General features: G+C 36.4%; 1 protein-coding gene and 1 long non-coding RNA gene across 2 annotated transcripts in view; one reads left to right on the forward strand and one right to left on the reverse strand.

Annotated features, from left to right (window-relative positions):
* The first annotated feature begins 4,589 nt into the window (after nt 1-4,589).
* Nucleotides 4,590-5,785, forward strand: LOC131523692 (uncharacterized). Its single transcript, XR_009266835.1, has 3 exons — nt 4,590-5,006; nt 5,092-5,267; nt 5,356-5,785. It is a non-coding gene; the product is annotated as an uncharacterized LOC131523692 (long non-coding RNA).
* A 1,999-nt stretch (nt 5,786-7,784) lies between these two features.
* Nucleotides 7,785-22,735, reverse strand: part of dicer1 (dicer 1, ribonuclease type III) — a 40,486-nt gene continuing 25,535 nt past the window's right edge. Inside the window, exons 20-26 of the mRNA XM_058748706.1 lie at nt 21,311-22,130; nt 18,073-18,225; nt 15,391-16,159; nt 14,022-14,290; nt 13,207-13,369; nt 12,952-13,027; nt 7,785-11,992 (exon numbers count right to left, since the gene is read on the reverse strand). Of these exons, the coding sequence (XP_058604689.1) occupies nt 11,827-11,992; nt 12,952-13,027; nt 13,207-13,369; nt 14,022-14,290; nt 15,391-16,159; nt 18,073-18,225; nt 21,311-22,130 (2,416 nt within the window). The 3' untranslated portion in view covers nt 7,785-11,826. The remainder of the gene's footprint in view (nt 11,993-12,951; nt 13,028-13,206; nt 13,370-14,021; nt 14,291-15,390; nt 16,160-18,072; nt 18,226-21,310; nt 22,131-22,735) is intronic.

Genomic DNA, 22,735 nt, shown 5'->3' on the forward strand with positions numbered 1-22,735 from the left:
CTTTATTTCTGAGAGTGTGGGGGCTGTTTCATAAAACAAGTTTACCAAACAAGCCAGGCTTATTTCAGTTAGTCTGACTTATTTTGAACCAAATCAATTGACAATAAGTCAGACTAACTGAAATAAACCTGGCTTATTTGGTAAACTTGTTTTATGAAACAGGCCCCTGATTTCAACTACAACCAGGTTTGTTTGATTGACGCACTGTGATACTGATAACCGATTGGCTTGAACGGTTAACACTCTGGCAATGATTGGTTATGTGCGATGAATGAATGAATGAATGAATGATGCATTTATATAGCACTTTATAGAAGAAGGGAATTTAATTTAGCCTCTCTGGTTTGGTACCATTTTTCTACCTCATTTTTGACAGAAGTAAGCTGAATATCCACTGTGATTGGTCAGTTTATTAATGTGCGAAGCATTAAAGAAACAGTCCACCCAAAATATATAAAAAATTGCTGAAAATGTACTCAACCTCAGGCCATCCAAGATGTAGATCAATTAGTTTTTCCATTGGAACAGATTTGGAGAAATTTTGTATTACATCACTTGCTCACCAGTGGATCCTCTGTAGTGAATGGGTGCCGTCAGAATAAGAGATAAAAAATAAAACAAACAAACAAAAAAACATTACAATAATCCACAGGACTCCAGTCCACCAATTAACATCTTGTGAAGCGAAAATCCGTTTTTAATAAACAAATCCATAAAGAATTTTTCAACTGTAAAAACATCAAGCTGTCAAACCCGTGCATTTTATTTTGTATTTTTAAAGCTTGACAGCCTGAGATGGAAATAATAATATATTATCAAAAGATTCTTACAATCTTATATTAGCAAACAAGTTTGAATGACACGAGGGTGAGTAAATAATAATACTGCAAATAATAACAAGGCCTTTAATATAAAATGGTAATACGTCAAGAGTAAAAAACACGGTATATAATATATATTTCTGTATAGAGAAACCTAATTTTTAAGACTCGGTCTATCCGTGACACGAGTTGCTCTCCCAGACAGGAAGGATCAAACAGTCTTATGTTCAACGAAAACAAATCTTCCACTCTCTTCTTCTCACCTCTCAGCATCTGGAATAAATAACCAGCTCTCCCTGGAACCATAACTACACTGAACATAGTTATTCCTTGTTATTGGTGATTTTTACAACAATCTAGAATGTGTGAGGGTCACTACTCTCCGTTATCTTATCAACAAATATTAAAAAGGCTATGTATGGAAACAAGGGCACTCACTCACTTTGCAGTGAGACAATCTGCAACCATTTATCCAGAAATGACGTGGGTGGGAGAAAGTCCGAAGAGCGAGTCCTGGGAGAAAAGCGAAAGGTGCCGTTCAGCTGGGTGGACTTGTCCATCCGTGGAGGCCTTCTCGTGAAGACAAGGCTGGGACACACGACTGCTTTGTATCACGTCTCAACAAACACTGCATTTCTGCTCAGGAGGTTCAGCATATAAGGGTAATTACCTTCAGATGAAAGGGAACATGACTGACCACAAACCTGATGTTAGGCATTAGAGGCTGAACCACTTCACTGAACACAACTGCGTGGGCTGTGAAATATAAAATACCATAATCCGTGTCCATAACAACGGATACGAAGCGGGTAAAAACGCAGATGGTTGAGTTGAGGATAACAGGTGTCGATCGAAGAGACCGGGCCGAGATTTTCTTTTTGAAAAAGCATTTGAACCATAAAATTAGCTTACTGTCATGCAAATTAATAACTATTTTTCTTTTTAAGCATAAAATTTCACCAGGCTGTCGATGTGTCAGGAAAGTCTATTTCGCACTTCCTGTATTCCTTCAATCATTGCTTTTTGGACTGGCACATGCCATTCTGACGGACCCCTGATTGCATCTCAGACGGATGACATTTCTCATTCGAGTTAAACGAGGGGAACATGACCGTTAGACTAAACTCTCATTACTCTCCTCTGCAAACAGTGGGGGCAATTTACAGACACCACTCAAGACTAAAACACTGTTATTGCAAATGGAAATAGGCCCTGGGACCCAAATGATTCTGTTAATTATTTCTGCATCTCGCCAGCCCGAGATGTCATGCTGTTCGAAAGCCCCCCGCTCAGACTTCATTTCAATATTCCCCAGATTGCTTTTGTGGTTCATGAGAGGAGAAAATGGGTGCGTGGCCAGGAGTGAGAGGAGAAGGGAGGCAGACTTGTCTGAGCTGACGACAGGTGATGATGACAAATCAAACATACCCAGTGGCTCATCAGAGGAGCTGTGTATAGTAATTACCATCTGATCATGGCTTTCATCCTGCTCTCATTACTGCTAACTGTGGACATTATAACCTGGGCTCTTTGGGGATTTGCTTTCAGAAATATTCATATTCCATTTCTGTTCAGCATTTAAGAATCGGAAAATGAGAGATTACAAATATGCCCGCCCGCATTGTTGTTCTAATGTGTTTGCAAAACACGTCCATGGTGCAGATTAATGGGGAATTGCATGATGGTTAAATTCTGTTCAAGCTGATGAAGAAATACAGCTGTATCGAAGCATTTTCTCTATATTGGAGATATGTACACATACACAGTGGGGTGCAAAAGTTTGAGACCGTATTGAAAATGTAGTAATCAAAATCGAATATACACCTGTACATAAAGAAAAAAAATTAAGTAGTATTATGATTATTGAACATTTTGCAACATTTTTCATCAAATAAGCAATTTTGCTTCATTGATCATTGTACAAATGATGAGATGTTCTTACCTCCGTCTCAAATCATGCCGGAGAACATGAAAATCAAGTTTGAATTATTAATTATTATTACATTATACACACACACACACACACATACACATACAAACAAATACTTCACTTTTTACTGATGCTTCATTAAAGTAAAATCTTCAAAAATATCAATTGCACATACACATATACTAGTAATTATAATATGTCAAACCTGATGTACATATACACACAAAGCTGCTCAAAATTCGTTTGGTTAAATTCTTAAATTGTTTTCTGTTATGTTCACCAATGCTGCATTCATTTGACCAAAAATACAGTAAAACAGTATTATTGTAATTCTATAACTACATCTGGTTTTACACAATCTTGAGGAGTTCATGCAGCTTGAGTGTTGCTGGTTACTAAAGCAAAAAGGGGGTAAACTAAATATACAAGCTATTAATAGCCGTGTAAATACATTTCCTGTTGTGTTCCACATCCATAATGTTCCCAAACAAAATCCACAGTGTTAACAGAGTGCTGGGGACGCACCCATTCTAAACCGCTTACAAAGCTCTCCATGCATAATGAGATGAATCAATTAGCATGAGCAAATTCATCCTAAATAGGGAGACAATGGTTCTAGTGGTGTATTAGCCAGCTAACAACTGACTTCCTAATTGAACAAGTGATAGTGGAGATTAAGAGTGTGTTTATTCTGACAGTCCATTAACACCTGAGCCCCCGAGAGATAATCCCCCTGTGAGACAGAGCTTTCAGATGCACCACACAGACATACATATGCTGGTAAGGGGCCCAGGACCCTCGCTGTTTATTCCACTAATGAACAACATTAAGAGGAAGGAGAGTGCAGTGGTTGTGTGTGTGTGTGTGTGTGTATATATATATATATATATATATATATATATATATATATATACACACACACACACACACACACACATATATATATATATACATGGCTTGTAAGATTTTATAAGTCTCTTATGCTTTTAAAAGTCTCTTATGCTCACCAAAGCGGCATTTATTTGATAAAAATACAGTAAAAAGAGTAATATTGTAAGATATTATTACAATTTAAAATAACTGTTGTTATATTAATATAGTCTATCTTATAATATAATTGATTTCTTTGATGGCAAAGAAGAATTTACAGCAGCTATTACTCCAGTCTATTACTCACATGATCCTTCAGAAATCATACTAATATGCTGATTTGGTACACAAGAAACCTTTTCTATTGTTATCCATGTTGAAATCAGTTATGCTGCTTAATAATTTTGTGGGAACTGTGGTACAATTTTTTAGGATTCTTTGATGAATAGCAAGTTCAAAAGAACTGCATTTATTTGAAATAGAATTTTTGCTAACAATGTAAAATTCTTTATTGTCCCTTTTGATCAAATTGATGCATTCTTGATAAATGTATGTATTCATTTCTTTCAAAAAAAAAAAAAAAAAAAAGTGTAGAGAGGCTCCTATCTAGATTTCAGATAAATATCTAACTCATTCTCTGTCATTTTCTAAGCAATACTAAAATTTGTATTGCAGCACTTCTCACATTACCCTCCCAATGATAAATACCTTTTGTTGTAGTATTCCTCATTTACAAGTACCTTCAGATTAAAGCATCTGCTAAATGAATAAAAGTAGACTCTCAAACTGATGATGCAAAGCAACTCAACTCTATGGTCCAAAGCGCCCAACCAGCAATTCCTAGAAAGACTACTCTGTCACCAACAGACACAGAAAGAACCACAAACCAATGGAGAAAAAGAGATTTGACTGATAGAGTGATGCTAAATGTGATTGCTGATTTGGGGCTGTATATGTGGAAGCGCGTGCGATCCTTATCTCTCCTGATGCCGGGGTTATTCCTCGGCCTGCCCTTAAGACAGGGTGCACGGAGCTGGATCTAATTACACGTGAGGAAGCACAGGCCCGTTCCTGAAGCTGAAGGGCCATCAGTAAACCGGCGCATTAATAACCCTTTGGAGTTCTGTGCATTGTAACGGGCCGACTGCAATGCACTGTAATCCTCACGTGAAGGGGAATCCAGAGCGACTGTACAAAAGACGGAAACAAATGATCATGTGAGCACGGCACGGAATGCCTGCTATTCTCGATTTCGATTGTCGCCTGCTCCCGAGGCTTTAAAAGAGAGAAAAACAAGATGCTGAGGTCGAAAGGGCGACTTGTGTAAGCGCGTGTGCGCTGAGTGACAGACGGTTTAGCGCTGGTTTGGGACCTGCGCTCGAAAGGTCAGTAAAAAGTTTTGGCAACCGAGCAAGCGGAAAACAATGAGCCCCCTCTGCATATTTATTCGTCATCTCTTTGTTTTTATAGCGCGGAGAATAAATGGCTCAAATGACACGGCACAAGCCTGCACATTGTCAACACAGGTAATAAGTCACCATTAGCCTCTCATTCCCACACTCAGCATATCAGCCCCGCCTGATCCCAGCCCAGCGCACTGGCCGCCATTTGCATTCCACCTACATATATTACCCAGAGAAGCATATGTATGTGTTTTCAACAGCTAGAGATATTTATTTTCCTCCTTTATCTACATTTTGATGAACAAAGCCTTGTTCAACTTTTCCCTCCTAGATTATCTCAGTGGACATGGCCCAGGTGATCTGCTACGAGCACTTCATCAAGAGCGCTGAACTTCGGTAAAATCTGTTTGAGACAGTTTTTTGTGCTTTAAAATGACGCAAAGCAGTTTAATCAAGTCCTTGTCGGAGCTGGAGTCATGAACAGAGCCGCAAAGACTCAAGAACAAGGATGTACATTTTAAAAGTGAACTGTGTGTTTTTAGTGCTACCAAACAGAATTGAAAAATATAATGAATGAAATATTGCACCCTCTGCCATTGTTTGGATCAAGGGGTCAAGGTTTGGCTGGTTAGTATGACCCTGTTAACCCCTGCTGGTACATTTTGTAACTACACCATTGGGCTGGGGAAAAAAAAAAAATCTTCATTAGGAATATAATTCTAAGTGATTTCATGATTTATGTTAGGGTGGCTTCACCAATTCTTTTGAATTTAAGGAAGAAAAATTAAGTATTTAGAAAACAGGAATGCAAATTTTTGCCAGCTAGGATATCAATAAATGTAAAAAAAAAAAAAAATGTCAATGCATACATGTGTGTCAATAACTACACTAAAGTCTCACTAGCCTCAAATACATAGACTACAAAATAATAGTATCAGTTCTTGGTCATGAATTCAGACATGACGACATCAGTGAGTGATTCAGATTAATTAAGAAACTCTGAATGATTCATAAGCATTTGTGATTCGCTAAAAATAACTGGCTTGTAAGAATCATTCTTCACTGGTGGCGCTGAACAGTAATGAAGGGTACACTTTAGTTGCATCTGAATCGGCAAAAGATTGCACTCTAAAAACAAATTCAGTTATTACCACAACTTGAATAAAAATTCGAATGAATTAAACCTTATAAATGGAAAACATTATTTTGAAGAGTTCTGTTGACATAAAACATTGATCATTACATCAACTTAATGTTAGGTGTAATTTAAACTCTTTTCTGAGTTTTTATTTAAAGCAGCAACAATTAAATAGTCTTTAAAAATAAAACTTTAAAGTAGATTTCTAGTACCCAGCATGCTTTGCATTGGACTGGATAAGGAGAGTAAATGTTCAAATTAAGTGCATTGCATTTTTCAACACATAAAATAACATTTAAAAGAGTTTTTGTGGTTTCCATTATGCTCAAGAGTAGCACTCATGGTTCGGTTGTAGGTGGCTATAGGAAAGTATACTACATTAACTCTATGAGCAATAGCTACATTAATGCCAGTGACAAGTAATATCTTACTTGCTTGTTCAATTTGCATGGTACATAAGTTACATTGTGTAATGCTAGCTGTTTGTTTTGAACTGAAATAAAATGAATTGGTTCCAATGCCTCAGCTCAATTTTTCACAAACTCATAATTTCTTTTTTAATCAAATTAAAAAATTGTGTTTATGCTACAAATGATGTTTGAATGAAATTTCATTAGAAGTTGTCATAACACAAAAATATTGATGCAGAGTGTGCGAGAAACGTTAATGGAATTAAACACCATAACAAACATGAGGTATTTCTGGTATTTTTTTCTAAATGGAACCCAATTCTGAGTTTCATTTTTATGAAAGTAGATGGTTTGATCTGGAAATTGGCTTTTTTTTCTCAACTCTTCTAACTTTCATACCTCAGCTTATAGTTGCTTGTGGATTCAGATTGCGTGTTCCTATCAGTTCAAGAAAGTGCAGGGGAAAAAAAATGATATTTCTTATTTAAATTCATAAAGTATCTTTGTTTCAGATATTCAGTGTGGTCTCAGACTTCTGGATCCTACTGTAGGTACACTCAGAGCATCATGCTGGGATTATGAGTCTCCAACCGTCTCAAATCTACAAACATCACACTAGGAATCAGAATTCATAATATACCGCTGAACATGTCTTTTTGAATCCAAATTTTAATTAGGAATAATAATACCGTGGCAAAACTCTCCTATCAGAATATATGCGCCAATGCTTGCACAGCTGATGTGAGGTCATTTCTCACCTACCAAGAGTGAGCGCGCCAATTTGTTTCTTTTTACTTCTTGGCAAACATTGATGCAGCCATACAAAATGTGTAAGCAGCGAAATGGATACACAAGACCATAAAAAGGCCCGCCGAGAGTGAAAAGGTATACTTGCAAACACAGTTCATACCTACTTCATCTATTACATAAGGCTCTGTGCAAATGTGATTAAAACATCGGTCATGGTTGCCGAGTCCATCTAAACCCGAGTGGCCTCCGAACACTCGTAAACGGGAGGCAAGAGCTCTCCTTGGGTTAGGAAAACACTGAGGTCATCACTGCGAAGCCCACACTTTACACTGTGGCCTGTGACCGGCTTTTCACACAGTATTAGTAGCCGCAGCCACGCAGCTCATAAAACAATCTAATACATCATTTCAGGATCTAGAAAGGCATATAGATACAGCATAAAGAACACACATACACTACAAATGAACGACCATACCATAACTTTATTGTAGATATACTCAGCTACAATTACTTAAAAAAGGGGGGAAACAGAATTTTTAAAGGTTTTTGTGATCCATAAGGTGCAGAATGCAAACCACTGCAGCACTGATACAGTATGAATGAGAAATAGTCTTTTAAATACACGTCCCTTAAAAATACAGAAATCGCGCTGCAGTTTGTGGCCCATAATTCCCCGTTTAAAATCCACGTACTGTTAGTGCTCTACGGTGCTCAACATTCCCATGAACCCCTTCAAGAGGAGCTCGCCACTCATTCCAGTCCTGCTATGTTGTCATTGAACACCTTGCTGCTGCTAAGAGTGCATTTGACTTTAAATCAGGCATTTTTATCCATAGAGAGAGAAAAAAACAAGTATGACACTTTGCTATGAAATAAAGCCCTTTTAAATAAATTGTAGGGCTGATTTATTCAGATCTATACAATGTATTTAGTCTAAAAAGGAAATACAGGTGGGTGAAAAGGGAGAGTGTTCACTGACATGCACTAATACATCTGGATTTATATAAGCTAGAACTAATATGGGGTGGGAAAGGGGTGACGGGTGAGGGACAGTGCCGTCCCAACATATTCAAATCATGCCAGTCGAAGGACTTGACGGGTTACGTTACAATTCCATATTCAAAGTATTACATTAAGGCAGGACATGAATGTACATGTAGGACACATATTTAGCCCCAGATTGTAGAGATTGGAAACTACTTTTCTACAGTGTATTTTCTCTGATGATATCCTGCAGGCACATTGTATCTCTCTGATCACTTTTAAATACATTGGTAAAATACCAGCGATGCAAACAGCAGCAAGGCCAAAACCACAAGTTATTCCTTTAAACGTTACGGCATCATATATACATGTTTTGTATTTTTTTCTCGTTCTGACATGAGGTAAAGTATGGCGCCCGAGTGCAATGCTTATTTGTGCTACATGTTTAAAAAGAAAAAGAAAACAACACACACAAAAATTATTCTCCACCATGAAGGAAAATACAATCTGCAGCATATGATACGATGGAGGACCACTTTAAGAAAACACTCCCACAGATGATGAAAGACTCCAATTCTTTCCTTTTTTTTTTTTTTACAATGATATCTGTTCTGCGGGACTAGTTGTGGCATGACGAACGATTATTGGTTATGAAAATAAAAGCCTGGGAAAAAAATAAAAAAAATAAAAATCCATATCCATGCGGTGGCACCATATGTGTGATTTCACATTCTCTGAAAGTTAAAAACCAACAGTGAGAAGAAAGCTTAAAAGGTGAAGGAAAAAAAGTGTGTGCCTTTCAGAGGCTTGGGGAAAAAAACAAACAAAAAAAACCCTAACAAGCTGGGAAAAAAAATTTAAAATTAAACACAAACAAACAAAAAAATTGCAATAGTCTGAGGGTTACAGGTTACAGAAACAGTGTCATATCGCAGGGCCGGCGCGCATTGACCCTGATACGCATACTCACACCATTGGTTGAGGGAATATGGAAACCCATTCGTTTCCAATGACTTTCAATACTCAGCTCTGGGGTTGTGACTGAGATCATATAAAGAGGGTCACTCAACTCTTGCTAAAACAGAACCAGATTGCACTCACTCTCAAGACCGTGCGAACTTCGGTTGGAGCTTCAAATGTTTGTGAAATCTTGGCTATATCGGGCTAGAACATCGTTTTAATAGCCTATGAGATATAGAAGCAGGAAAATGTCAAACTTTCATGCCACAAAAACTAAAATCGGAAGGCAATATCCAGTATGAAACATGGCACCAAAAGTCCTTTACTCTATACAAACCATAATGTGAAGAATTGCTACAACAGCAAAGGATGAGAGAGTATAGATGTTACATCAGTGTTACAAGGTTGAAAGGCACCACTTTAGAGCAAACTCCATTTGAAAAATGCAAATTCAATGTAAGTGGGAATGTATTCTAGTGCAAATAGTCGTGAGAATATAAATTTATCCCCTGTAAGGTGCTGATGAGCGTATACAATACTGTGCCTCAATGCTATTCAGATTTGTAAAAAGACAAATATATTAACCAATGTTTTATGATAAGGCCAAACTATTCGCAAGGGTCTTCTGAGGTAGCAATGCCTGGGATTATGTCACTTCAGGAATAGTTTGCCCGTAACATAATAACTGAAGTATAGACAAAACGAGGAGGGGCAAAGTTAGGTAGCCTTCAAGATGTCAAAATTTACATATTAAAATTTGCACCCTTATTTCTGTGGTAGCAATGATAGATAAGGGTGTCCTGTTTTTTGCTATTAATTTATTGACAGAGTTAAATTAGAGTTGGTAAGACTGCAAGAGAGGAAAGTGACAAAGGCGAGATGCATGGCTTATAAGAACGTATCAGAGTGCAATCTATCGATTTTCTCAAGTGTTAAGTAACCCTTCTGTTCGGATGCACAATGCAAGGAAAATCCGAGCTCATCAGAGAGGCATCAAGCTTATGTGCGGAGAACTTTTTTTTTTTTTTTTCTCAGCATTTCCCCTTCAAGCATAAAAACCAAAAGAAATAACAAACTGGGAAACAATTTCTACAGCTTGACGAGCTGACAGAACAGAAAACCAACCCAACAGATTTCAAAAAGGTAAAATTAAGAGGTAATACAGTTACAGTGCAAAAAGATGAGAAATTCAAGCTTAAACATAGCACCAAAAAAAAAAAAAAATGCATGCAATTAACTGAGGTATTCAAGTGAAGAATGCCTATTAAAATGAAAACATTTAGGCTAGACAAGAGGCTACAACACATTTACACTAAAACAAAGGCTGGTTACCACATCTCCAAATGTGTGAATGTTGAGGGATTGATTTAACAGGTGCAACCTCACAACGCTGCATCAGTATCAACTTTGGTAAGCGATGCACGTGAAGTCATCTAGCGAAATATCGGTTTGTCCTAAAGACGGTACGTAAAGGTGCTTTGTGTCTTACAGAATTATCCGATCCTATTTTTCTCTTTACGTTTTATTAATATAAAATCTGCAGCATATTTTCCCAGGTGATATGTCCTCCTGTTTATCGTTCGTGTCGTTATATCAAAACTAAGTCAGTCAAGTCAGTCTATGGAGACATCTAATGTTCATAAAGACTGTCAACTAAATATCATCAATATCAGTATCAAAAGACATTACTGAAACCCAAGTATCAACGAATATGTCATAATAAACATTTAATATCATATTTTTTTTATATAACGTAGCTCTATGACGTCTATACAACCCATCCGGTTGGCTACACGAACATGCATCCTCCCAGTGCTGTTTACAAGTGTGTTGATTACAGTAATCGGGAATGTCAAATTCCTATCCGTCTTAAGGATGCGAGGGCATTTCTCTCTCAATATAATACAGAGCTAAATGATTTTGCTGTGATCTGACAAAAAAAAAAACGCTCATGACTCTCGTCAAAATAAAGCGGACCCTAGAGAAGTGCAATTTTGATTGAGAATATATCATCTCAAGATCTCAACACTTCACACCAACACCATCTTTCTTTCCGTGTGCCCTTCCTGCCAAACGGCAGCAAAACTGGCACTAGTGCACAGATTGAGGAATTTTGTGTTTTATGTCACTGTCTTTTCTCTTATTTAGTTGATACCTTGGAGTTTAAACTATGTACACTGTAATACTACCTATAAGCTTTAGCTTTTTTTTAACCACTACCACAAAGCAAGGCATATATTTTTTTTAATGTTAATAAAAATAGGGAAGGGAGGGGGAAAAGAAGACCTGACCTTTTTCTTAACACTTGCAATACATAAAAAAGCACTCGTGATCAAAAAAAGCTGGGGAGAAAAAAAGATTGTGTTTGCGCACGTAAAGAATAAAATGAAATATGAACCCTATGTGAATTACTCTGAAATCTTTTGACTCGATTCATTTGAGTTTGACAACCCCAGTGAGAACGCTGTCGGCCACGATTCTTGGCTCGGCCGTAAACTGGTGCCGAGAGGGGTTCTGCTGTGTTTTTGACTGGTGCGTTGGGGTGTCTGCTGTCTGAAGCTCAGTTGTTTTGGACCTGAGGTTGATTGGCTTTGAGACTGCGGAGGGCTCGGCGGGCGGCCGCTGACTTGGCTATACGGTAGCTGCGTCCAACGCCTTTGAACTTGCCTTTGCCCACCACTTCCACCGTCACCCGTACTTTTCCATCGTAGGTTCTCTCCGCAGGGCTGTCGGAGGGAGAAAAAGAAAAACAGAGATATGACTATGACTATTTAAAATTATGACAAACAATGACAATTGATGCAAAAACTGTTGTTATTATTATCATCATCATCATCATCATTATTATTATTATTATTATCAATACTATTAATAATAATATATCATGTATATAATATAACTTGTAATAATTTATTATTAATAATAATAATAATAATAACAACTTTATTAAAAATCTATTTTTACTTTTTAACAATGAGATTAACCAAAACATTTGGATACATAGAATACATAATAATAATAATAATAATAATAAATTAGACAAATTAGGTTTAAGCAACCATCAAGCTTAATTTATATTGTGGGGTATATTGTTAGTAAAACAGAAATTGACCATTCACAATATAATTTACAAAACAAATTACTTATATTTAATAAATGATTTTTAATGTAATAGTAATAATAATAGTAATAATAATAATAATAATAATAATAATAATATAATTATTATCATTTTATTATTATTTTTATTAAAAATAATGACAATAATAATAATAATAATAATGTATATATAATTAATATTAATAATTTAACATGTTTTAAATATACAATTTTTAATATATATAATTGATATAAAACTACACATTTTTGAGAATAATATAAAAACAAATTCCCACAAGGCTAAAAGGCTCATTTAGTGTTGATACTGATATACCCAAGCCAAAATTTTGGTATCAATCCAGCCGTACTCACATTACAGCTTCCAAACTTTTATAGGGACATTGCAGGAACTCAAAAATTGAGTCGTGATTCAGAATTTTTAAAATGAACTCATATTGCTCTGAACCACACACTGATACAGTAACTTTTACAGTGTTTTGCACATTCAAATCATGGCTACTGTGTATGTATTTTGCAGGTGATTATGTTAAGAGGTTGCTTGTGTATAAGGGAAAGACATTCCCACCTGAACTTAGCCGTCTCCGGTTCCATCTCCAGGAGTTCACGCACTGGGGATCGAGGGACATTAGCAGAGAATTTTTCTAGAAAACGAGGCGAAAACAAAAGCAGAGCATTTCAATCTGGCATTTCATCACACATAAAAATGGCACGACGTTTGAAAATGACTGAACTTATGGTCTTCGCCACATGAGCCGGCAGACAATCAGACGGAATAGAAATGCAGAACTGATTTACTCGTCTGTACGTCTTTGGCCCTTACCTATGAGCGGCCTCATCATTGGATAATACACTTGCCAAACTGTCTCAAGTGACATCCCGCTATCCATGTAAATTGCACCAGCTAGCGATTCAAAGATGTCTCCCATTGCTTTGGGGACCTCAATGTCTTCCTCCTTCTCCTCATCTTCCTCCGATCGGCGAAGCTATGAGAGAGCAAAAACAATTCCACTTTTTTTTTTCCCATTCACATACTCAGAAAATAAGTGTTTCCTCTCAGGACAGAAAACTGTGCTTATCCATGTCAAATTCACATCCCCAAACTAATCACACACAACAACAGCAGAAAATGGTTTGCAGAAAAAAATAACTGCGGTCGTAACTTAAAATGCGAACTGACAGCGTTGCTGTACTGTAATGGTATTTCCTCTCAAAATGAACTGCGATCAATTACTTTTAGTATTATGCTTAAAAGACCTAAATGTCCAATATTGGGGACAACATTACCCAGCTATGTAATTAAGGGGAACATTACTTATTTTATTCAATTTGTCTTTCCTCTTTCAGTATCCAGTGTTGTCCCTTAGGCATAAAATGCTTTCCAGTCAAACAAGACCAGATTCAGTGCCAAGATAACCATTTCAAAATAAATTAAATCCAACTGCATTTTTACAATCCAAAAACGAAAACAAATACAAACACAGACCAGATTCCCGATGACCGCTAGTGATAGGATGTCACGGTACTAAATCTTTATGAAATATTATCCATATATATATATGCTGACAATGGCATAAGTGAAACGATCATTTCCAAGGCCTAATATCTTTAACAGATAACGGTGAGATGATAGCTCACCTCCGAATCCATTCCTTGCATTTCGTTCTTCTCCAGCTGAAATTGCACAAAATCATCGATCACGTGGAACAGTTCGGGCGAGACAGCTTTGAAGTACTTGTGGTAATCGTACTTGACAGCCAGGGAAGCAAATATGGTGTTGTTGACAAGTGCAGAGCGCAGGTCGGTCAGCACGCCTGGGGAGTGCTGCCGGGGATCTTCATAAAGGTGCTTTGTTATGAGGTAGTCTAAAATTGCATCACCAAGGAACTCCAACCGCTGATAACAATCTGTCCAAAGTTCAGAGTTGAACAAAGGAGGTTAAAAAGAGACCATTAATATCACAGAACAGTAATACAACAGGGTCACAGCACAAGAAATATGAAGTGATTGTAAAAAAAACACAACTAAAAATATAGTAGTTGTTCTTGCCAGGTATGCCGATGTATAGACAAAATATTCTCTTGAGCCGCATCTTTCAAATTAAAAAAATAATTAAATTATTGGTTTGAATCAAATATACTGATCTAACTGCAGTAGTCTGATTTTTTTATGTAATAAAAAAAATAAGCTGAATTGAATAAGATCAGAATACTTCTTCTCACACTTGGAGTTGCTTGGTATTCCAGTACTAAATATTTTTTGTAAATTATAGGCAATATATTTTATGTGAGTAACCCAAATCAACTGTGGAAATGATCGTTAACTACAAAAAGTTATGAGATAAAGCATTTTATTATATAATTGAATATGATAATCATTATTATATTATATTAAATATAATGTAAAACCTTTCTTTGAATGACCACTTATTACATAAATATGTTATAGTACTGATAATAAAATAAGAATAAAAATAGTAATAACAAAAATAATTCTAAATAGCTTATCAAATTATTATATAATTTAACATAATAATAATAATAACAGTAATAAATTAAAATATAATTTTGTATATTATGACATTCAGTTATATGTTTGGATGAATTTATTATTAATTATCACAATAAATAATTTTTATATTAATATTGTTTATTAAATTATGTTTTAAATGAATTTATTATTACTATTCTTAAGATTATGGTTATTATTATTATTTAATAATAATTATAATTATTATAGGTTAATTCTAACAACAAATAATATGTTATATTAAATTATACATTTAATTTTTTTTTTTTTTGTCAAGTATAAAATATAATAATACTTGTATTTGTTGTAATGAGTGGTCATTTAAATAAAGTAGTATGAAAACAATTCCCAAAACAGTTCCGTTTTTGTTTAGTAAGGTTGGGGAGGGAGTGTTTTCTTAAAATTATTAAAGGAAACACTGATGGACTCAGACCACAATCCTAAAAGAAAACGCGCTGTGTAAATTACGTCCACGAACCTGTGATGGTGTTGTAATGATACGAGGCGTGAGTGAAAGCCTGCAGAAGATATGCCTTGTTTTTAAACGTGTAGTTTATCTTCTTCTCAAAGTTCTCGAAGCCAGAGATGAGGTGGTTGAGGGTTCGCTCGGCATCCGGGTGGTCAAACATGCAGCGCGGAGGGATCTTCAGCCAGCCATACTGCAGCTCGGCCGACCCCCCTGAACTCTGCTTCTCCGGAGGGAGCACCTTCAGGCCGAGGGAGCACAGGAACAGCTGGGCTGCCCTCTCCCCACAGCTGGTGAGGTAGCACCCCAGCAGGGCCTCCACACAGTCGGCTATGCTCTTGTCGGCGATGCACTGCTCAGTGTGGAGGTCATAGGAGATGGACTGTTTCCCAATATCCGTGCCACAGTTTTCCTCGGAGGGGTTCCAGAAGCCCACCACGAAGTCATCCTCCTCGCCAGCTTTGCTGGGGTCCAGGTAGCACATGGCGTCCCAGGAACTGTAATCGAACTCGTCAGCGCCACCGTCTGGGGAAAAGTGGGAGTTGTGGGCTTTTTTGGGAGCTTTCCATTCGTAGCCGGGATCGGTCGGCTGGAGGGAGATCTTCTTCCCGAAGGCGCCGGAGCCAATCAGCATGTTATCGATGAATCTGATGTGTTCATAGTAGTACTCCAGCTCATCTTCCACACTGACCTCTTCTTTAGACGGCTCGACCTCCACATCCTCTGCCTCGTCGTCGTCATCCTCATCATCACTGGCTTTTCCGTTGGCCAAATCTTTATTCTGAGAAACAAAAACAGATTTCCCGATGTCTTAGAGCTTAAACAAAACAAACCAAACAACATCACGAAAGGAACGTTGAGTCCAAGAGCTCTGTAAAGCCAAGGCTCAATATCTACAACAGATTTGCAAAGATTACAATTTAAAAGTGTTTTAGTTCAACCACAGTATTATGTTTGCTCAGGAGAGCTCTAACAGAGCCGAGGCTTCCAGTCCAAGTCAATGACTCATCCAATCTAATGTGATTCAAAAGCTGAAACGTACCCTGAAAATCATTTTTATTTTTTTATTTTTTATCATTAGTATGCCATAACGCTGACCATATGAGAAAATGTCTATTGCATATTCATTAAAATGTTAATACCCTTGACACCTTATACTGTAATAATACATGGAAGTGACACTTAAAATTACAGCACCCGAGGCAAATTTAGTACACTCGTACCATACATATACACCCTGAACCACACAGAGCGACCCAAAACATACAGCCAGTCTCCGTCGAAACCATGGAGAGGGCTAGTAGAAACCAGAAGCAGAGTTCTTTCCATTTTTCTTACTTGGTCCTCTGCAAATGTCCTAATACATCACATATGCTTAAACACAGATGGAAAACTGTGGCTTCTACTTAATATTTCAGAGATTTCATTTTAAATAATTGTGGCACCTCTTCCTGACGTGACATGCTTCTTTGAATTGTGCCTTGGGTTAAGGGCTGCAGATAACCTTGAATTTCATGATATATTTATGCAACGTGACAAGGTTTTAACAATCTATAAAATTGCATTTTTCAAATTATAGAATAAAATTTTCTAATAATTAAAATTTCTATGAATGCTTTTGTTTCGATAATGTGAAAAACATTAGGGGATTGGAAAGATTGTCAAGTTTTTTTTTGCTCACCAAAACTTTGAACTGCAATTATTTGATCAAAAATACACTAAAACTGTAATATTGTGAAATGTTTTATATTTTTGATATAGGTTTTAGCAGCCACTACTCCAGAAATCATTCTAATATGCTGATTTGAAGTCAAGGAAATATTTCTTATTATTATCAATGTTGAAAACCATTGTGCTGCTAAATATTTGTGTGTAAACCATGACACCTTTTATTTTAAGCTCAAAACAACAGAATTTATTTGAAATAGAAATCTTTTGTAAAAACATTATAAATGTCTTTGCTGTCAATTTTAAACAATTTAATGCATCTAAATGAATATATTAAAAAATATATATATTTAAATGGTAGTGTATCTTCAATTTATATAGTTACAAAATACAAATATTAGCCTACTAAAATTTTCAAATGTTCTTCCCAAAATATAAAGCATACATTCATAAACTGAGACTTGTTTTTAAGGTCTTCGTATTTGCAACGATATTTTAATCTTAGGTTTGTTGTGTGTTGTCATTGCATTACTTTACAATTACAATTTGTTCAAGAGTCATTTCCTAACTCTACAAAAATTTCAGTAGGTTGGCATAACTATATTTAATCTAAAAACTGCTACCTTTTACTTTATATCCATTTCTTGAATGCAGAGGTTTGGAAGTAATTGCCCTGGAGATGACACGTGAATTGAGGAAGATTTGTTGCCAGTAGTTTTAAATCAAACCAAACCAAAGGTGTGTCATGCTGAACTTACTATTTCTAATCTTTTCCATGTATAATAAATAAACAACTGCATGAATAAATTCCTTTCTGAAACCAGCATCACCCAGAAAGGATGAACCTGCCCCCTAGTGGCAATGACAGGAAACAGCTGCAGCTCAACCCTGCCAAGATGTTCCTCAGCTGAAGGCACAGAGCCATGTAAACAAACTTGTAATTGTGCATGAAGATGCATGTTGATATTGGGTTAAGCTTGACTTGAGCTATCTGGTAAACAAACGGAGACGCTCTCTGACTCATACCTCATCTGAGTCCCACTTGTCTGTGCTGCTTTTGTCCTGATTCACGACGTAGCCCGGGGGAAGCCAGTTTACTGGGGGATCAAATATGGATACCACCATTCGACTAGGAAGGCCCTTTTTCTTCCCCAGGCGATAAAGGTTACAGTTGCTGACCTGGAGACATTGGAGCAAAAGAAGTTTGTTTTCCCATATAACATGTGAAGCAAAAATAAATTAAACATTATTCAAACAAATATGAGGCTTTATATAAATGGTAACAGTAATTTAAATAAAATTATAATCTTTTCAATAAAACACCAGTAACTGCAAAGCGTTGTGTGGTGAAAACCAAACACAGTTCAGTATTCAAGTCTTACAAATTCATCAGTTAGACTTTAAATGGTGAATATTCTATTAGCAAAGAGAAATTATTTTACAAGAATGAACTTAAAAGTAACTAAATAATTTATAAAAAGTAAACATAAATAGCACAACTAAAGCTGACAGCTAAAAGTAAAAATAAATACATAACAATAATAACATTGTTATTAATAGTATTAAATTTATTAATATTTATTAACACTACTTATTAATACATAAGAAACACAAGAAATTTAGCATTACAAATATTTAATTAAGAATATTACACAAACTTTAAAAAAATTACAAATAAATGTAAAATATATTATTTAAAATTAATTTCATACACTGAAAAAAGTAGGAATGGAAAAATATTTTCTCAGAAATTTCACAAACAAACAGTTACAAAGAAACAGCAAGTAACACATTGGGCCCTATCATACATCCGGCGCAATGTGGCGCAAGTGTTTTTGCTAGTTTCAGCCCGACGCTGTTCTCATTTTCCCGTCCTGCGCCGCGTTGTTTAAATAGCAAATGCATTTGCGCCCATTTGTGCGCCCATGGGCATGCTGGTCTAAAAAAAGAGGTGTGTTCAGGCGCATTGTTGGCACGTTGCTATTTTGAGGAACTTAAAATAGACTGTGCAATAGACCAACTCGAACCTGGTCTAAAGTCAATAGCGTTAGTAGAAAATGCGCCTCTGGGTGGGTCCACAACATGCATTCACTTTGCTTATTACACACAGGGATGCATCAGAATTAGGCTACCTATTTGCTCGCGAATGAGCAGATCCGTTTGCTCTCTGGAGATGCGTTCAGTAGTGATGGGTTGTTCTTGAACGATTCGTTCATTTTGAATGAATCTTTAATGTGACTCTGGAAGAACGAGTTGTCTCAGGGAGTGATTTGTTCAGTCGTGCATGCGCAACATCCTATAGGTTCTGTACTGGAATTCATTCATCTGTTTCGAGTCTTTGGGTTTTCCGAGTCGTTCGTTCAGCACGTGACAGCCCCATAAGCTTATGCTGCCTTCACGTCATATCATAATTACCGTAATACCGAGATGACAGCACGTGATGTTCAACTCAGTGCTGTTCACGTCCTTGGACTGGGGATTATCCGTTTCTATAGCGACAGTCAACAATATGAACCCACGTGAAAGAATATTGAGAACAACAACAAAATAATAACAGTACGAAAACGAATAGCCTGTTTTTTTTTTTTTTTTATTATAGCACATTATAGTATCTATATATATATATATGCATCTATTTTCCTCTTTTTTAGAGGCAAGGCAAGTTTATTTATATAGCACATTTCATACACAATGGTAATTCAAAGTGCTTTACATAAAAGGAAGTGAAATAGTCATTAAAAATAATAAGAGATTAAAAATAATAAAAATCACAACAATAAAAACAAAGTGATTTAAAAATTGATTTTAAAAGAATTTAAAACATTTAAGAATAGAAAATGATTATATATAGTGCAATCAGTTCGGACGTAGCACAGTGCTCATTCAACAAATGCACAGCTAAACAGATGAGTTTTGAGTCTGGATTTAAAAGTGGCTAATGTTTTAGCACATCTGATCTCATCTGGAAGCTGGTTCCAACTGCGGGCGGCATAATAGCTAAAAGCAGACTCCCCTTGTAGAGCAGTAATATAGCTTTCTTTGAAAGCGCTGGCATTTTTCTCTGGTTCTGCGTTGGGTGCAGCAGTCACGTGGTACAAGCAGGGTACAAGCCGTAGCTTTCGTAGAGTTCTACTAGGACTTGAACGCTTTTTACAAGTTGGTACCTCGTAATTACGGGAATACCGATATGGCGTGAACGCACCTTTAATTTATGCAGTCTGAGCCAGAAAGAGACTTAATAATAATAACCAACTCTTTATTACCACATTCAGTGTTATGGAATAGAACCATAATGACAGAAATTCATACATTTATAAACTGTAAGAAATAAAAAGCTACAATTTGAGACCAGAAACAGAAAGAGTAAATAATAATGATAATAATGATAATGACAATGATAATAATAATAATAATAATAATTATTATTATAATACTAACTATGCACCCGTTTGTAAAGAAGGTTGTAAATTAACTAATTTCTCTATTCAGTGCTGTCGTGTTATGTGACAAAAGAACGAATGACTCGAAAGATTAACTAATCCGCCATGGCGCGAGCGCAACTCGCTCTTAAAGCGAATGGGAGATGAGACTCTGATTGATTTATTGCACGTTATGCCCAAAAACACACCCATTACTCATTAAGAGAATAGAGACAACCCTTTTAGACCACGCACCGGGAGCGCCAACTGTTTTTCCCGTCGTTATACTAGCAAAAGTGGATTCGGAAACGCCATAAGTGTACCTGCGCCATGCGCTTTAGACCATGCACTTAGATCGTTAAAATAGGGCTCACTGAGTTAAACATGAAATATTGAAGTAGAAAAACTGAAATCGCATTTTCTTGTAAAACTCACACTAATTTATTTTAATTTACAAGTTCAAAAATCTTTTTTTTTTTTTCAGTGTAATAATATTTATTAATGAATTTGTAAGAATAGTGCATACTACTGAGTATAATTTAAGAATATTTAAAATAAAATGAAAGAAACTAAGCAATATATATAATGAGATTAAAAAAAAAATAAAAAATAAAAAATATATATATATATATATATATATATATATATATATATATATATATATATATATATATATATATATATATATTTTTTTTTTTTTTAATTAAATATAACTTGATTTGCAAATATATAAGATTAGTAAAATATTATTCTCATGTATTGAGATAATGCAATGCATTATTATGTGGTGATTTTTGCTTTTGCAGTTACTCTAATGCTCTTAAGTCATTGTGGCTGAATCTTACCTTCTTGCTTCTCATGTATGACAGCCTGCCCTCGTGGGCGTCAGGGTAAGTGCAGAACAGGTAGGTGGTGATGGCGTGTTTCAGGAAAGAGTCGCCCAACATCTCCAACCTCTCCAGATTGAAGCCATCACTGGCGTTGGAGAGGGTCAGGGCCTGCAAAATGAGGCCGGGGTTGGGGCCCAAGGTTTTGGGAGAATCCCAGGCTGGACCTGTGCAGGCTGATGTAGATGTCACGTCAGAGACCTCTGATGACACTTCTGAAGGTGCTGTGGTGCTGGTTGCCGGCTCTGGTTTGGGGCAACAGTTTGAGGTAGGTTTTTTCACATGTCCGTCACAGAGATCTGAGTTCCTGCCTGGGATACATTCATCGCTGGGCTGGGGCTGTGGCTCGCCGGCTGGAGAGGGCCGCACAGGAACTGAGGTAGTGGTTTGTGTTGATAGGTCACTCTCCAGAGGGCCCAGCTGAGAGCATTGGCAAATGTCATGTCTATGTGGAAGGTCGTCGTTGTCGCCGCGAGTGCCATTAGGGAGGTTTCGGGAACAAACGCAGTCGCTCTTGTCTTTGTTCGGTGTCTGGAGATCAGTCACAGGGAGCATGTGGGTTTCTAGCTTTTCATCTGGTGTGTTGCAGTTCTCACAGGTGAGAGGGCCCTCTGGAGGCTGTGAGGCCTCCGTACTGCAGCCCTCCAGGGCAGTGTGGTCTGTATCTGAGCTTGTGCCGTGTTTACAGTGATCGTCGTCTTCCATACATGCACTGGGGCAGGAAATGAAAGACTTGCTGTCGATGGATTTCTTCCATCCGAAATCCAAATTTGGATACCTGGGGTTAATATTCAATGAGATTAGGACTCAAATAGGAGTACTTCCTTTAATGCCAGCTTCTTTCTAAGATGTTACCTCACAAATTAATTGGAACGCTTTATAAAGCATTTTTTTTTTTTTTTTTTTTACTCTCTGTGCCACACATATGACTCGAGTTACAAATAAATCCAATAGAGTTTGATGTTAGCATGTTGCTAAGCTATTATTGACAGGGTGCGACAGTGATAAAGTTATATTTCTATTTAATAGTAAATAACAAATGCTGCAATAATTTTTTTTTTTTTTTTACTTTATATTTACTAAATTAGAAATAAATAATTTGAAAATGAACAACATGAAAAAAATGGAAATTGAAAAAATGAGCCTGTAAAATAATAAAAAATTAATTTATTTATAAATTTATAATGCACTCAGGTGCAGGCATTCTCGGTGCTGTCAAAATAAAAGTCCTGCATTATCAACAGTGTCAAAATAGAGGTCCTTCTTCCAAAAGTATCGGCTAAACAAAAAAATCTTACCAGCCAATAAAATTAAAATTTGAATTAATATTTGGCAAATAATGGTCAATATATCAGCCTTGGCGATATATCGATATATTTTTTA

This window comes from Onychostoma macrolepis, chromosome 17 (assembly GCF_012432095.1).
Source record: "Onychostoma macrolepis isolate SWU-2019 chromosome 17, ASM1243209v1, whole genome shotgun sequence".
Lineage (NCBI taxonomy): Eukaryota > Metazoa > Chordata > Actinopteri > Cypriniformes > Cyprinidae > Onychostoma > Onychostoma macrolepis.